This window comes from Carcharodon carcharias, chromosome 28 (assembly GCF_017639515.1).
Source record: "Carcharodon carcharias isolate sCarCar2 chromosome 28, sCarCar2.pri, whole genome shotgun sequence".
In the NCBI taxonomy this organism is placed as follows: domain Eukaryota; kingdom Metazoa; phylum Chordata; class Chondrichthyes; order Lamniformes; family Lamnidae; genus Carcharodon; species Carcharodon carcharias.
The window spans coordinates 14,383,986-14,401,163 of NC_054494.1; the positions used below are offsets into that span (position 1 = coordinate 14,383,986).

Genomic DNA, 17,178 nt, shown 5'->3' on the forward strand with positions numbered 1-17,178 from the left:
TCATGTCTCACAGGCTACACCAGCAGGTTGGGAATCTCTCTCTCTCTGTTGCCCCTGACCTTAACGGGTGCAGCATCTCCTGGGCTAGGCTGCACTTACACTGACCACACTCGCACAGCTTCTTCAGGGAGAATATTTCTGAACCGCTTAAAGCGGCTTCAGCCCGGGGCGAGTCTCTCTCTGTCTCTCTCCCTCTGCGAACGATCAGGTATCACCCGGCTGATAGCGAGGGTGAAAGGCTTTGCCGAAGCGGTTTAATAAATTCAATTTCTCAGCGAAATTCCTCCACCGCTCTAACGAAAGCTCAGTTGAACAGCGGCCGGCTTAATCCGTTCTGTTTCAAAACGAGCGAAGGCTTTTTTTTGGGGGAGGTGGTGGGGTGAGAGGGGGGGGTGGGGGGTGGGGGGGCTGGTAAGAGGATGCTGGTGCCAGGCTTGGTTGGGAACTAAAACATGGTGCAAATCCAGCGAACGAGGAGCGTCCCAAACACGACTCACAAACCCGAGTAACTCCAGAAAGATGAGTCTCTCACTTGGACTCTGCTTCTTTCTGGCTGCTCCATCCTTGTTGGCCCTCTCTGTCCTCTCTCGGGGAGGAGGCACTCTCTCCTTCTCTCCCTTTTTGTATCTCATGTTATTGATGCTTGGTTTTTCCATCTATTTAATCCCTGACTATGGATACTCTTGTCCATTCTCTCTCTCTCTCTCTCTGTAGTTAACTGTCACACACAAACTGGCGTGGCGTATTGACCAGAATGTAGAGACAATGAAGGGAGATGGAAAACACAGGGTTTTGGGGGGGGGACACGGTGACTGGAATAGCAACACCAAGGCTGCCGCATCCGATTAGTGTGGACAATATGCACAGGGGGTCCATCTAAAGGGTGAAAGAACCAGTGAGTGGAAACGAGGGGACATCGGCGAGTTGCAGTGATGGGGAATGGGCTGCCCGATTCAACAGCAACCTTCAAAAGGAAATTGGGTAAATGTTTGAAAAGGAAATGATTGCAGGACTATGGGGAAAGAGCGCACTCTCTCCTAATAAACCTGTTGGAGAATGGGGAAATTGGATTGTTCTTCCAAAGCGCTGGCATCGGCCCGATGAGCCGAATGTTGTCCTTCTATGCTGTACCACCATATGATTATATGCAAGGGAATTAATACATCGACATAGGCTGGCAGATTAGGTTATATATAATGTCCTCATATATACAGTGCCCTCATATATAATTATATATGGTGTTATTATATGTCTATATATTATTTATATATAATTATATATGGTATTGTATATAATTATATATGGTGATATATAGTATTATTATGTATAATTATATATAGTGTTATTGTGTGTAATTATATATACTATATTTAGATATATGTAATTATATACAACACTATATATAATACACTACACTACATATATAATATATATTACTATGCTATATATAATACACTACATATAGTGTTTCATATATATAATTATATATAGTGAGAGGAGGGTTTTCGTTCTAACCTTTGTTGTTGGTTTATTTATGTTTTGAGTCGAACAGAACCATTGCTGTATCGAAGCTACACATTAACAATGCCCACCTACCTCTGAGATGGGCTCCTCGGTTCTGAACAGTGTTTGATGAATTAAGAAACACAAAAATAAGCGCACCCAATCGACAGGAGGGGAGTGAAATATGAATGTGATTTCAACAGGCTTTCTAAATTCTCCTGTTACCCCAAACAGATGGAGAATGTCCCCGATGGGAAACATGAATAATAAACCTGTTGGAGAGTGGAGTTGAGCAAACTGAATTCGGTTCCGTGCGGCCAGTGACTTTAGGGCCTTTTTAAAATCCAACTGACGGGTGAGAGATTTTATTTCCTTCAACAGTAACTCCCGGGAAATTAATCCGAAACTGGCAGCCTGGCGACCGAACCCAGTGGTTGTGGGGATAGGGTGGAAATCGGCAAACGCTGCAAATGTGAAATATAACCCACCAAAAGAAAGCTGGAAGAGGTAGTTTCTTTGTTTAGAAATCCGACCCAAATTTACTGCCTGTCTTTTCGTTTAGTTTTATTTACTGGATTCTGCAGTGAGGACTAGTGGATCTCCCATTGCTGGAGTGTGTGTGTGTTTGGAGGCGGTCAGAGACAGTATTCTGCTGTTAACTCTGCATTTAAACCTCTTTGCAAGTATTTGGCAGGTAACTTTCTCCAATGAGGAAAACCTGAAAGTAAAACTGGAAAAAAGGAGCGAATGAATCATGCCGGAACTAACCATTTTCAATCTCATTCTATCGCAGCTATTAATTTTATTTTAAAGCGAAGATCTCAGATATTTGAATGTAACGATATTACGCCCTAAGAAAATAACTTAATCTCAAATCACACTGCAATGTGAAAGCTAAAATGTATTATAACTGGATTGATAGTGAGGTTCGCAATTGTACAGGGTTGAATTTAAAGCATTTTTATATTACAGTTCGCTCCTTTTTAAATATGCAGCTGCAAACGAGGTGGTGTAATGCAAAATGTTTGTCCATACTGTATATAAATTATATGTACATGTTTCTGTGTGTATATATATATGAATACAAATATATATATTCATAGTTTACATAAACAATTATATATGGGCAATTAGGGATGGGCATTAAAGCTGGCTTAGCCAGCGAACCCCATGTCCCTTGAATGAATAAAAAGGTATAATATATATAAATAAATATATACACACACACACACACACACAAATATTTATATATACACAAATATATAAGTATGTATATGAGATATATGTACACACACAAATATTTATATGTACAATTATATAAGTATGTATATGAGTATTTTTTTACACACAAGTATATATATATGCACACATAAGTATGTATATATACAAATATATGTGTGTGTGTGTATAGATAAAACGTGTTTGTCATACACAGTGTAGCTGGGCAAATATACAAGGTGCTTATGAAGTGATTGAGCAACTTTTAAGGGTATACGAAAGCCCTTTTAATTACGTTTTAAAAATGCCAATGGTGTTAATGCTGTGCGCGTTTCTTATCATTTTGTTTCAGATTCTGAAAATGATTGAAAATGGGGAGAGGGGATAAAAAGTGAACCGTTGCAAAATGGAAAGAACGACGTATCCCAAAGGATGACTTACGTCTAGAAACTTGGACTGCCTCGTGTTAAAACGTAGTGAATTATGGTTTGGTATGTGGTGTAAAATTTGCTGCTATAGTGTTCACACCCCCAGTTATTAAAAGTTGATGTTGCACAATGCACTTTACAAGCATTCTGTATGGATGTAAACAACAATCCTTGTCACAGCTCCAAAAAAAAAACAAGAGTGATGGTATTTTCCCCCCACTGTTTGCCCACGCCCTCAGTCCAGGACAGCGACATTACTTTACACATTTTAAAAGTACAGTTTTTAAAGCGATTGCTTTAAGCGCCAGGGGATAAACCTAACCAAGTGCACGGGGCTGGTCTTAATGGTTTAGAATTCCTGAATTCTATCCGTCCAGTTTTTTTGCGGGGATCCTGCAAACACAGACGCAGGCAAAAAAAAAGCAACTGGCGATTGATTTAAGGTTTCTGATTCGCGGCTGTTCGAGGGCCGCGGGTAAAACTGAGACACACCGGGTACATCAGCCCGACGCGATGGCAGAGCCTCACTCCGCCCTCGCAACACCTGCCTCACAGGCAAAGCCAAAAGCTACAAATAACCGCGGTGAAGAGATTGAGGAAGCCGGGTCCCATGTCCAAAAGGAAACAAGGGCGAAATTCTCTTTAATTACAAACGGCACCACGTCTACACTTTAACAACAAAAACACTAACATTGAGAATCTACCAGATTTCAGAGTATCAAAACGTCTGGATAAAACGGTGCAATAAATTAACGATGTACAAAGTGCTTAATGTTCCTGGGTATAATACAATTAAATCGTCTTTTACCGTCTAGTTGGGGGGAACCTCCGCTTATTAATCTTGTCAGAACAGGAGGACGTCTAAAGATTTCAACACCTTCAACTTGCATTGTGCTTCCTGAACCATCTTAAACATAATCGGCGGATCACTCATTTTTATTTGTGTGCTGCTCCCTTTGGGACAGAAGAAAGGTTTGGGTTTTGAGTTTGGTTTTGTGTGTATTGACACTTCACATGAACTGGAAACTGTCAGGTTTAAGCCCTTTAAGACTCGAGTGTCAGATCAAATGACCAGGGTGTAAGATCTAGATTCTGCCGTGGACCAGTTGACTGGATAATACACACGTGGGAGAGTCAATCGGATAGCTGGATTGTACACATCTGGCGTCGGCTCAAAGCAGGGCTGAGTTGGACTCCTCCATTCTATCTGGTGAATCTAACCTGCTTTACTTTAGAGAGTGGTGAGAGATCATCGCTCTAGTTAACCAACTACATATGGGCACAGGTGGAAATCTCGCTTCAACCAGAAAATATTTCTTCCCTGGGCCCAACAGGCTGGGTTTAATAATATTTATACAGCACTTGCGCTGAGGCAATGGTTTCTTCCACAACTAGGGGGTTTTATTTCTATCTATTCTTTCATGGGGTGTGGGCATCGCTGGCCAGGCCAGCATTTGTTGTGGACGTCTAAAGAATTCAACACCTTTAACTTGCATTGTGCTTCCTGAACCATCTTAAACATAATCGGCGGATCACTCATTTTTATTTGTGTGCTGCTCCCTTTGGAACAGAAGAAAGGTTTGGGTTTTGAGTTTGGTTTTGTGTGTATTGACACTTCACATGAACTGGAAACTGTCAGGTTTAAGCCCTTTAAGACTCGAGTGTCAGATCAAATGACCAAATGACCAAATGCCCTTGAACTGAGTGGCTTGCTAGGCCATTTCAGAGGGCGGTTAAGACTCAACCACATTGCTGTGGGTCTGGAGTCACATGTAGGCCAGACCAGGGTAAGGACGGCAGATTTCCTTCCCTAAAGGACATTAGTGAACCAGATGTGTTCTTACGAAATTCGATGATAGTCGTCATGGTCACCATCACTGAGACTAGTTTTCAATTCCAGATTTATTAACTGAATTTAAATTTCACCAGCTACTTTGCAACAGCCTTCCTGAATCGGTGCCCTCACTGGAGTGGAATCTCAACCTATCATCAAAAGCGGTGATAGATGGAGGGGGGAGATCCTGGATGTGCTCTGGTGTTGGAGAGGGGCATCACCCACTGGCATTGCATGTCAGAACATGACAGGCAAATTAATCACCCTAATCAGTTCAGTGGTTGTGTCTCTTGTGAGAAACATCTAGTTTTTGCAGGCAGGTATAATTCCTGCAATCTGAGTTACAGAACAAGGTAACAGTTCCGAAACTCCCAAGATGGATGGACAATCCTGGATACATAATCGTCACGGGCATGACTCCAGAAAACAACATCCAAAATACTTGCTTCAAGCCAGAACACTGGAACTAGGTACAACCATGGAGACACCAGATATGTTTCATTGTAACATCCAGGTCAATTCAACAGAACCCACTTGCCCATTAACGTATTTTGTTAATGAGGATGACACACTGCACTTGGTGCTGCTGCAGTGTGTCACCCAATAGCTGGATAAAGGTTCTTCTGATTCCTCCCACAGGGAATTCCTGAACTTTCACAGATCCAGGTGGAAACCATTAGAGAGAGAGGGAGAGAAAGAGAGAGAGAATGTGTGAGGGTGATAGAATGTGTGAGAGAGTGTGTACATGAGAGAGCGTGAGACTGTGTGTGTGTGAGATAGTGTGAGAGAGAGAATAAGAGAGCGAGAGAACGTGAGAGTGAATGAGAATGTGAGTGTTTGTGTGTGTGAGTGAATATGAGTCTAAGTGTGTGAGAGAGTGTGAGTGAGAGAGAGTATGTGTGTGTGAATGTTGAGAAAGGGTGTGAGAGGGAGCATGTGTGAGGGAGAGTTAGAGTGTCTGTGTGTGAGAGAGAGAGAGACACACACACACAACAGGCACGTTGGCCTCGATTAGCCTAATTCACTACCTCCATTACCCCCAGGAACTGGTCACAAGGTGGAACTGGCAGAGGATCTGGGCAAAACCCGCTGCACTTCACTGGCTGTAATGCACGTCGGGACATCCTGAGGTCGTGAGAGGCGCTGTATAAGTACAAGTCTTTTAAAAAAAGAATTAAGCTAAAGTTGTTAGGGGGAGGCGGGGTGAGCAACGCTGGGGAAAACATAAACGGGAAACACGCCAGGAATGGAGGCTTTGAAACATGTTAAGATGAAACTGTGGGATGAATGTTGTCCTGCCTTGGAAAGCCAACAACAGATGATTGGTCTTAAAGACACCATTGGTGTAAGTTTTACTCCGGTTTGAAATGCAGATCCATAACCCACTACATCACCAGTAACTGCACTGTCGTACTTACAGTTTGCTGCTCTCTTAAGCTGCGAGATCATTCGCAACAGCTCAAAAATAAAACGAACAATGCTATGTGACTGAAAGAATTCTGTCCATCTTCTTAGAGGGAACACAGTGCTTCTTTTTACATCTACTGCTCGCTTTGCTAACGCTGGACAATGTCAGACCAAGAAGGGTTACCATGTTTTTTTTTTCAAAGAGAGTCACTGGTCAGTTCGAGGCTTTTCAGTGCCTCCGTCCGAGGCGCGCTTCCTTCCTCTTTGAGGCACTCTCGTTCCTGGATTTCTTGTCCTTGTCCACACAGAAGTATTTGGTGATGGTTTTCCGGCACTGCTCGCATTTCACCGTGCAGCACCAGTGGAATTTGCAGTTACAGCTGCTCATCATCTGGGCTCGCATCTCCCCCACGGCCAGTCCGCAATCCCCGCACAGCCTCCTGCAGCTCCGCTTCTCCCACTTGCTCAGCTGCTTGCCCCTTTTCACGCACTCTCTCCCCTCCGTCCCCTGCAGACCCAGGGTCTTGTTCTCCAGGCAGTAATCCGGGGAATCCTCCAGGTGGACCAGCTCCTTCTTGGAGATGGAGCTGAAGGTCTGGGCGATCGCCCCTCTGCTGGCTGCGCTGTTGCCCGCCCCTTTCAGAAGGTCGATTTTGAGGGCCTTGTAATACTTCTCCTTCAGGTAGTTGCCCACCTCTCGGAACTCCGGCAGCTGCAGCCAGCAGGTCTGTGTGGTGCAGCTCCCAGACACACCGTGACACTTACAGGTTCGCTTCATCGTGCCTTTTACTGCCTGGAGGATAAAAGGTTTGTAAATTTACCACCTGTTCAATAAATACGCAGGGCAGAAAGAAAGGGGCGTGCATTTATATAGCGCTTTTCACCACCTTGGACGCCACAAAGCGCTTTTCAGCCAGTGAAATACCGTGAGAAGTGTAGTCAGTCTTGTACCGGAAACTCCACAGCCAATTTGCGCACAACCAGCTCCCACAGTCAGCAATCTGATAATGATCTGGTTATCTGCTCAAGTTGATGTTGGGTGTCGAACGAATAATGACGGGGCAGTTGGAGAGATCCCTCATGCTCTTTTTGGAATAGTGGCCGGGGATCTTTTTCAACAACTTGAGAATGGGTCTGGGTTTAATGTCTCAACTGAGAGAGGGCACCTCCGACAGTGCAGCATTTCCTCGGAGCTGGAAGTGAGACCAACTGAGGCATTGTCATGGATGATAGTATTGTATCTGGTTGTGTATATACCGCAGATTTAAGAAAACTATAGTTTTCTCAAAATTGCCAAAGGCTGTGGGAGACAAAGTGGCTGAGGTAGAATAAAACATGAGGAAACGTGCTGTACTCTAGATTTTATCAGTGTCTGCTTGACTATGCCAAGCAACTTTCTTGCCCTGTGACCGAAGTGGGTGTTAAACGTGGTGGATGGGGTGCCAAGTGGGCTTTCTGTTGGATGGTGTGGAGCTCCTTGAGTGTTGTTGGAGCTGCACTCATCCAGGCAAGTGGAGAGTAATTCCATCATATTCCTGACTTGTGCCTTGTAGATGGTGGACAGGCTTTGGGGAGTCAGGAGGTGAGTTACTTGCTGCAGGATTCCCAGTCTCTGATCTGCGGAGGGAGAGAGGACTCCACTCAACTCCAACCTGCCAACACATCTTGGGGGACGGCAGTAGGAGGGACGGAGTTCACAGTTGGCAGCTGTTTACCAACAGAAAGTAGTCAAGAGATGGACTGCAGCAACTTGCCATGGCCTCTTCAACAGCACCTGCCAAACCTGTGAGCTCCACCACCTAGAAGGAAGAGGGTAGCAGGCTCATGGGGAAACCACCACCTCCAAGTTACTCTCTAAGTCATAGACCATCCTGTCATGGAAACATATCATCATTTCTTCATCATGGAACCTGGAACCCCCCTACCTGGGGGAGTAACACCCCCATACAGACTGCAGCAGTTTGAAAAGGTGACTCAACACTGTCCTGTCAGGGGAGATTAGGAGTGGGCAATACATGCTGGTCTTGCTTGTGATGCCCATATCCCATGAATGATAGAAAAAGAGGTGGCCTGATACTTATTTTAAATTTTGTTTACCAGATGCAATATTTCCCTCTTAAAGTGAAATGAAGTTAGGCTGCAACAAAGGATTATTTTATTCTTTCACAGGATGCAGTAATTTAATAATAATTTTACTTTTTCAAATGTGGCAATAATTTAGAATCCTAAATTTGATCTTTAGGTATCAGATAATTTAGTACTGGTTGAGTTACCTCTCCTTTTTGTCATAAATGAGTTTTGGGATCTGGAAGGAGTGCACATTACAGTGGATTTGAAAAGACATTTATGAATCCTCCCAGACATACTGAAGTTTTGCCTGGTTAACAACTAAACAGATAAGCAATATTGTCATTATACACTTCAGGTGGATAATACATTTGTTCCCTTATATACAAAACTAGATAAATACATCTCTTGATGCAATAGAAGTTGGGGTTTATCTTTATTGTCTGTCCATTGAGGGTAAATTCTTTACTGCAGAGGACTGTAGAGGTTGGGTCATTAAGTATATTCAAGGCTGAGATAGACAGGTTTTTAATTAGTAAGGGGATCAAGGGTTATGGGAAAAAGGCAGGAAAGTGGAGTTGAGGATTATCAGATCAGCCATGATCTCATTGAATGGTGAAGCACTCTTGATGGGCTGAATGGCCTACTTCTGCTCCTACATCTTTTGGTCTTATGGTTTTTTCATGATGAAGATAATGAAGTAAATAAACTATTAGCCTAATGTTTTCATATGTGCAATTTCCTTCAATACCAAATATGTCTGGAACAGTACTTAGTGCAACTAAACAGAACACTTGGTAAAATATTTTTAAATTCAGCATTTTTAATCCAGAACTTCCAGGAGTTATTACTGTCTCAAATCGAACTGAAAAGTGTAACTATTGCTCATATAAACATCTGTGTCTTTATTATGTTACAAAGCTGATTATTACTAATAAATCATTAGATTAGTGCAGAAATGAAGGGCTCAAAGTAGGGGTTCGGATGCAACTCAAAAGCTATTTGGTGTAGTTCTATTGGTTCACAATTTTTGTTAGTGGTGGGTTCCTAGTTTTGATTTGTAACTTATAATCAAATGTGACACAGAAGTTTCACGTACAAGCAGATACAGTATATATTGCACACACCCATTTATATACCATTTGTTCCTGGGATGTAAGCATTGCTGGCAAGGCCAGAATTTGGTACCCATCCATAATTGCCCTTGAGAAGGTGGTGGTGAGCCACCATCTTGAACCATTGCTGTTGCTGTGGTGTAGGTACACCCACAGTGCTGTTTGGAAGAGAGTTCCAGGATTTTGACCCAGTGACAGTGAAGGAATGCTGATATATTTCCAAGTTAAGATGATGTGTGACTTGGAGGTCACAGGTGGCGATGTCCCATGTATCTGCTGACATTGTCCTTCTAGGTGGTAGGGGTTGCAGGTTTGGAAGGTACTATTAAATCAGCCTTGATGAATTGCTGCAGTGCATCTTGTAGATGGTGTACAGTGCTGCTACTCTGCATTGATGGTGGAGGGAGTGAAGGTGGTGTTTACAATTCACCATAAGGAGTGCAACAGGAGGACCATGCCTCAGTGAGTAAATGTGAGGGAGGGATGGGAAGAGAGGGGGATCCAGTTTATGTAAAGAGTTGGGAAAACATTCCTCTTTTAATGCAGTGAATAATTTGGATTACTGATCCACTAGATCCAACCCTGTGCTGCATGTAAACTGGATAAGAATGAAGTAACTATACACAGAATTTTGGTTAACCAATAAATTCAAATAATTGTTGGGATGCCCAATCTTGGTTAACCAGTCAAATTGGATAAGTGCTATTCCAATGGATGTTACATAAAGCTAGCAAGATAAATAGACAGCCAAGGAATGCACAGTGCAAATACTTCCGCTTAGCTGAGCCAGAAAGCAGGCTAAACTTTATTTTAAGGTCAATCAACCAATCTATTGTTCATCACAGGGACGCCATTGGCACAAGACTGTTCAATAATTCCAAAGACTAGGCAGCAACCTAAGCTACTCAGCATTTTCAGGGAGAAAATTGCCTGTACAGAGCATGATATCATTCAGCCTTGAACGGATGGATTAGGCAGTTATGTAGACTTTTTAATGTATTCTCTTCCCAGGATGAGGGCATCACTGGCTAGGCCAGCATTTATTGCCCATCCCTAACTGCCCTTGAGAAGATGGTGGTGAGCCACCTTCTTGAACCTCTGCAGTTCATGTGTTGTAGGTACACCAATAATGTTTGGGAGGGAGTTAATTCCTTTTCAGATTTGTAGCAGTTTGATACAGTTGAGTGGCCTGCTAGGCTATTTCAGAGTCAACCATATTGTTGTGGTCTATAGTCACATATAGTCCAGACCAGATACTTCCTTCCCTAAAGGGGCCTCAGTGAACCAGATGGGTTTTTACAACAATACTAGTTTTTAGTTCCAGACTTTTATTAATTGAATTGAAATTCCACCAGCTGCCATGGTGAGATTTGAACCATTGTTCCCAGGGCATTAGCCTGGGCTTCTGGATTACCAATGACATTATCACTATGCCACTGCCTCCCCACACTCACTGTTATAGACCTATCATGCTTTTCACAACCTGAGGACATTACAAACTGCAAAATAAATACTTCTGCAATGCAGATGCAGGCCATAGTACCCCTTGGACCTGCTGGCAATTGAAGGATGGGGGGAGACCAATGTGGAGCATAATTACCAACATGGATGGGTTGGGCTGAATGGCCTGTAATCTCTATGTAATACTATGTAAGGCTAACTCCATTTATTCACCTTTGCTCCAGATCCCTTGAGATACTTATCCAAACAAAATCTACTCATACAAAAAACACTGCAGATGCTGAAAATCTGAAATAAAGACAGAAAATGCTGGAAATACTCAGCAGATCTGGCAGCATCTGTGGAGAGCGAAACAGAATTAATGTCTCAGGCTGATAAAATATCACAGACCTGAAACATTAATTCTGCTTCTCTGTCCAAAAATCTCCCCACCTCAGTGTTGAAAACCCCAACTGAACCCCAGCATCCACTGCCTTTTAGAGGAGAGAATACAACATTTTCACTACTCTTTGTGTTTTAAAAAATTATTTCATGGGATGTGGGTGTTGCTGGCTGGGCCAGTATTTGTTGACCATCCCTAATTGCCCTTGAGAAGGCAGTGGTGAGCTGCCTTCTTGAACTGCTGCAGTTCATGTGGTGTAGGTACACCCACAGTGCTGTTAGGAAGGGAGTTCCAGGATTTTGACCCAGTGACAGTGAAGGAACGGCGATGTATTTCCAAGTCAGGATGGTGAGTGGCTTGGAGGGGAACTTGCAGATGGTGGTGTTCCCATGTGTCTGCTGTCCTTTGTCCTTCTGAGTGGTAGAAGTCACAGGTTTGGAAGATCCTGTTGAAGGAGCCTTGGTGAGTTGTTGCTGTGCATCTTGTAGTTGGTACACACTGCTGCCACTCTCGTGGCACAGTGGGTAGCATCCTTACCTCTGGGCCAGAAGCTCCGGGCTCAAGTTCCACTCCAGGACTTGATGGTCACAGAAGATGTGTTCATAACATGGCCAAATGAGTTGAATATCAGCCTGTAAATCCTTCCAATACCTGATGTCAGAGTTTCCTGGTTAGCCATACTGCAGAAGGCAAGGGCAAACCACTGCAGTACCTTCCCTTAATCATGAACCAGCCCAGTGAAAACCCATGGTCAACAATACCTTCTTAGGACATATGGTACCTGAAGGAGGGATAGAGAAAGAGAGAGAGATGTGTGATCTTTACCTTCCTCCCTGCCTCGTTGTTGTGCAGGTTCATTGCAGCTCTGGCATCCTGCCCGGTCTCCAGCGCATCCACAAACTGTTTGGAAATGGTCTCGCCGAAGCCAACATTATCGCTGCATCCTCCCCACAGCCAACCCTGTCCTCCTGCACCAAACAAGGAACCACGGGTTATTGCCCCCATCGCCGCTGCGGTAAGAGTTTCTTATCAAACACACGGAAGATATTGATGGCCAACACTTACCCAGTTGTCCATTCCGTGAATCATCACACCCACAGTTCTCAAAATCTCCCAGGCTGCAGTTTCTAGTTAATGTGTACATCACCCCAGCTGAACTAATGGCGTGGACAAAGGCAGCCTCTCGGTTTGCTGGTGGGATAAATGAATCCTCATTAGCCCATTCCACATAAAATAATGTTCCCTCCCCCAGAGAACATGCCTGCTATAATTATCCAGTGAAGACCTAATGGGCAAGCATCGTGATCTATGGGGTAGGACATCAAGAGATAGAAACTCAGAAAGAATTGGAAGTTGAGCAAGGGGGGAGCGAGCAAGACTGGTGAGCATTGGGAGGGTGGCAGAAAAGAAGGGCCCAGGTGCAGATGGTGAAAATTGGTGAAGGAGGCACTCGCAGCAGAGGGTCACGGAGAAGAAGATGTAAAGAGGGGGAAGTGTCCTGTAGGTCTGGATAGTGGGAATCTTTGCAAGAAGTTTGTGATGGTACAGAAAGGCTTCTAAACAGATAAATCCTGAAAGAAGCATAGGTAGTCTGTGTGAGAGAAACAGACAAATAGAGAAATAAGCAGAGACATAGCGAGAGCAATATAGAGGAATATCCAGAGATAGAGATGGGTAAATGTAGGTAAAAAACAGATCAGCCATGATTGAACTAAATGGCGGAAGTATTAATGGGCTGAATGGCCTCCTCGGGTCCCAACAAGCAAGGCACACAAGGGCACAATGAGTGAGACTGGGAGAAAACTATTGGTAAAAGTTTACATACAGAGGAGTTAGATACAAGCAGAAAATTCAGGTGGAGGCAGATGTACAAGCAAAGGCAGGGAACCAGAGAGACAGAGCTGAGAAAGATCCCCACACAGTACTACACAACAGAGAGGGAAAGAGAAACGCAGAGAAAGAGACAAGGTAGGGAAAAGAGAGAGGAGAGAGCAAACAAAACACCTGAAATAAAAAAAATATTGGAAACACTCAGCTAATCTCCAAGCTCATTCATAAATGTTGGCAGAATACAGATGATAACCTGTGATGCCGACATAACTGGAACAGAAACAGGAGTCCCGCTTATTCTGAGGGAAGGTTATCGAGCTGAAAGATGAACTCTGTTTATCTCTCTCACTGTTTCCAAAACTTTTTTTTCAGATTTCCAGCATCCACAGTATTTTGTTCTTCAGTAAAGGTGAAAGCTAGTTACCTGTAGATGCGTTGGTCCTGAAACCCTACTACTGTGTGTGCCATTGTCTAATGGGAATGTGCCTGATCATTGTAGGCTTGTGAATTAGAAAATTGTGTGCGTGTGTGTGTTTCCCTGTGTATGTGTGTGCATTTCCCTGTGTGTGTGTGTGCGTTTCCCTGTGTATGTGTGTCTGTGTTTCCATGTGTGTGTGTGCATGTGTGTGTCTGTGTGTCTGTATTTCCCTGTGTGTGTATGTGTTTCCCTGTATATGTTTGTGTGTGTGTTTCCCTGTGTGTGCATGTGTGTTTCCGTGTGTGTGCGTGCGTGTGTCCCTATGTGTGTGTGTTTCCCTGTGTGTGTGTGTGTGTGTGTGTGTATGTTTGTGTGGTGTTTCTGTATGTGTGTGTTTCCCTGTGTGTGTGTTTGTGTGTTTCCGTGTGTGTTTTTGTGTGTGCGCATGTTTCTCTATGTGTGCGTGTGTTTCTGTGTTTCCCTGTGTGTGTGTGTGTTTCTGTGTGTTTCCCTGTGTGTGTGTGTGTGTGTTTCTGTGTGTTTCCCTGTGTGTGTGTGTGTGTTTCTCTGTGTGTGTGTGTGTGTTTCTGTGTGTTTCCCTGTGTGTGTGTGTGTGTGTGTGTGTGTGTTTCTCTGTGTTTCCCTGTGTGTGTGTGTGTGTGTGTGTTTCTCTGTGTGTGTGTGTGTGTGTGTTTCTCTGTGTTTCCCTGTGTGTGTGTGTGTGTTTCTGTGTGTGTGTGTGTGTGTGTGTGTGTGTTTCTCTGTGTGTGTGTGTGTGAATTAGGAAGGGTTTGATTTGAGTCAGGGGATTGCATTCTCCCAGTATTGGCACAGATAGCTCGGTGTATTGGAAGGCTTATTCGCTGTGCGGAAGGAGAGGGTCAGCACTGCTGGGTGGTGACCCAGTGGGGGTGATAAGGACATTACATGACTGCACTGGTCTGGACGGAAGGCGGACACCGACTGTCTTACCGCTCCTCAGGCCGCTGTGGGTGGACAGCTGCAGCGCTCTCTCCGGGCAGTTCCAGCGGTCCCAAGCGAATTGGTGTTTGCATTCCTCAATCCCACTCTGGGCACCTGCCGCCACACTGCTGGAGTAAATCAGATAGGCCTGCAGCAAGCAAAGAGCACATCAGAAACTGGACAGCAAAGCCCAGGGGCAGCTCATCTCCCTATGGCAGACCCAACAGGTCAGAAGCAGAGCAAATCCAACTCCACCTCACCCACAGTACAGGAGCTACGTACGGCCCATCGCAGCCAGGACCCCTGCACTGACCCTCATTCACCTGGAGTAAGAGGAATTTTACAGCGAGTCTCCAGAGGTCTGTTTGTGCTGTGTGTGAGAGATTAATGCGCTTCGAGGCTAAATTCGCCTCTTCCCAGTCAAGCTGCGGTCGGTTCCCTTTCTCAGACCACTCGGGACAGAGGAGGCTCAGACCATTCCCCGTTAACAGGAGGGAGTCTTTACAATTCGGCTTTCCTAACCCGGGACGATGCGCATCACAAGAGTAAGGAGGCCCGGAGTTCAATCGGAAAACGATAAGCAAAAGGCCGCACGCAGGTACATTGTGAGCGCAGCAGAGTCACCTACCAGGGGAGTGACTGTACCCGGGGTTGAGCAGGGCGGACGGGTGTCACTATTCAATTTCGATCTACATTGATACTCACATACCGAGTCCCACAAAACCAGTACAGAAATCTGTGTGTGTGTGTGTGTGTGGGTGTGGGTGTGAGAGAGAGTGTGGATCTCATTAACGGAGACATGGGCCGTTAATTGATAAATGTGAGATTTTGAAACGGGAGTAGCCTATTTGGTCCATCGAACTCGCTCCATCATTAAATCGGATCAAGTTTGATCTACCTGAACACTCCGCCTTCCCTATCAACTCCCTTGGTATCCAAACCTCTCTCCAGCTCTTCAATATCCTCAATTAACTGAACCTCCATAGTCCTCTGGGGCGGAGAATTCCAAAGATTCACAACCCTTTGAGTGAAGAAATTTCTCCTCATCTCAGTCCTAACTGGCCGGTCCCTTATCCTGAGACTGCCCCCGTGTCCTAGACCTCCTCTCCTACCCCTAGTATCCACCCTGCCAAGCCCTTTTCGAAAAGTCTTCAAATCGTTCAACGAGATCACCTCTCACTCCATCTGTTAGTCTCTGCGCAGAATAGGCTGTGAAATTCAGGGTGCTGGGATTAAGCGGTGTTCATTGAGTCAGCCGAGATCAAAGGAATGACAGGAGCTGAAGATGGAGAAATACTTAAACTAAACCTCAGCAAGCAGGAAGCGGAGACACCCCGCCACTTTCACCTGCCCGAGTGTCCAGGTTGGCTAGTAACTGTTCCTTGAAATAATTGTTACGCTCCGTCACTCTCAGTCCCCCACCAGTTGCACAAATGGGCCACGAAATTATTCAATTATTCAAACGAATCCCGTCGCTCCCTCAGATGAAATTAGAACAGCCTTTACCAAGGAGAACCGCGCTTGGAATCGACGGGACAGCGCTCAGAATGTGGGCGAGTCACACTTAAAAATAAAACCTCCACATTATTATTTCAAACCCCTAAAAACCACAGAGGCAGAGAGTCTCAACCCCCCCCCCCACCCCCTTAAAACAGCGCCTGACTCTTTAAGATTCATCTTCACCATTTTAAAATAAAAGACTTATTATAAATTATTAATGTAAAGGCGACCAGAAACGTTCTTACCTTAGGACCAGTCATCAGGAAATTATTCACTGACCTGGAAAGACAGAGCCAAACGATTAAGTTGTAAAAAAAAACAGGCTCCCAACTTTGCCCTCTGAAAATATTTGGGATTTCTTTGGGGAGGGTGGGTGCCTCATATCTTAAATCCTTCAAACGGTCCCTGATGAGATTCCTCCCCCACCCCCCACCCCACCCACCCCCCCCACCACCCCACCACCCCACTCATTAAAGTTGCTCTGAACAGTTAAACTGATAACCTTTGATAATGGGTCCGTCATGTGACACCGAGGCAGAGCTGAGGAAAGGGCAGTGCGAGCCCAGAATCTTTGTTTCGGGGAATGGTACTGGGTACTGGGTACTGGGTACTGGGTACTGGGTAGTAGGTAGCAGCGACCAGGAGCCGGGGTGGTGGTGGTGGGTGGGGGGCGGTAAGAGAGGGAAACCCTGTGACTGGGAAGCGGAGAAAGGCGAGAGTCTCCCAAAAGGCTCCACTTACCAGGCTTGGTATAGCTTTAGGTGGATGCTGAAGATTAAAAGGGAGTGAAGCGTGTCTTGCGGAACCATCATCCCAGGCAGTCACAGGAGCCAGAGGTGAATTCGCTACAGGGAGAAGACGATGGCGGGTTCCTCCGGCGGACGGGGCGGCTCTGAGGGCTGGTTCCGCTGGGTAAAGTTAGCATGTGTGAAAAGAGGTGATGTGAAGTGCAGCCTCCTCTCTCATCCCGGGATCAGATTAGCTACTTAGTCACGGATTTTCCTTCTCTCCCTAGGCTCAGCCAATCAGAGCTCAAGTGGGAAGGGTGGGTG

At 44.9% G+C, this 17,178-nt stretch overlaps 1 protein-coding gene across 1 annotated transcript in view; it reads right to left on the reverse strand.

Annotated features, from left to right (window-relative positions):
* Positions 1 to 6,619: 6,619 nt before the first annotated feature.
* Positions 6,620 to 17,178, reverse strand: part of LOC121270727 (protein Wnt-8b-like) — a 44,763-nt gene continuing 34,204 nt past the window's right edge. Inside the window, exons 6-10 of the mRNA XM_041176106.1 lie at positions 16,372 to 16,405; positions 14,636 to 14,774; positions 12,481 to 12,606; positions 12,241 to 12,383; positions 6,620 to 7,183 (exon numbers count right to left, since the gene is read on the reverse strand). Of these exons, the coding sequence (XP_041032040.1) occupies positions 6,620 to 7,183; positions 12,241 to 12,383; positions 12,481 to 12,606; positions 14,636 to 14,774; positions 16,372 to 16,405 (1,006 nt within the window). The remainder of the gene's footprint in view (positions 7,184 to 12,240; positions 12,384 to 12,480; positions 12,607 to 14,635; positions 14,775 to 16,371; positions 16,406 to 17,178) is intronic.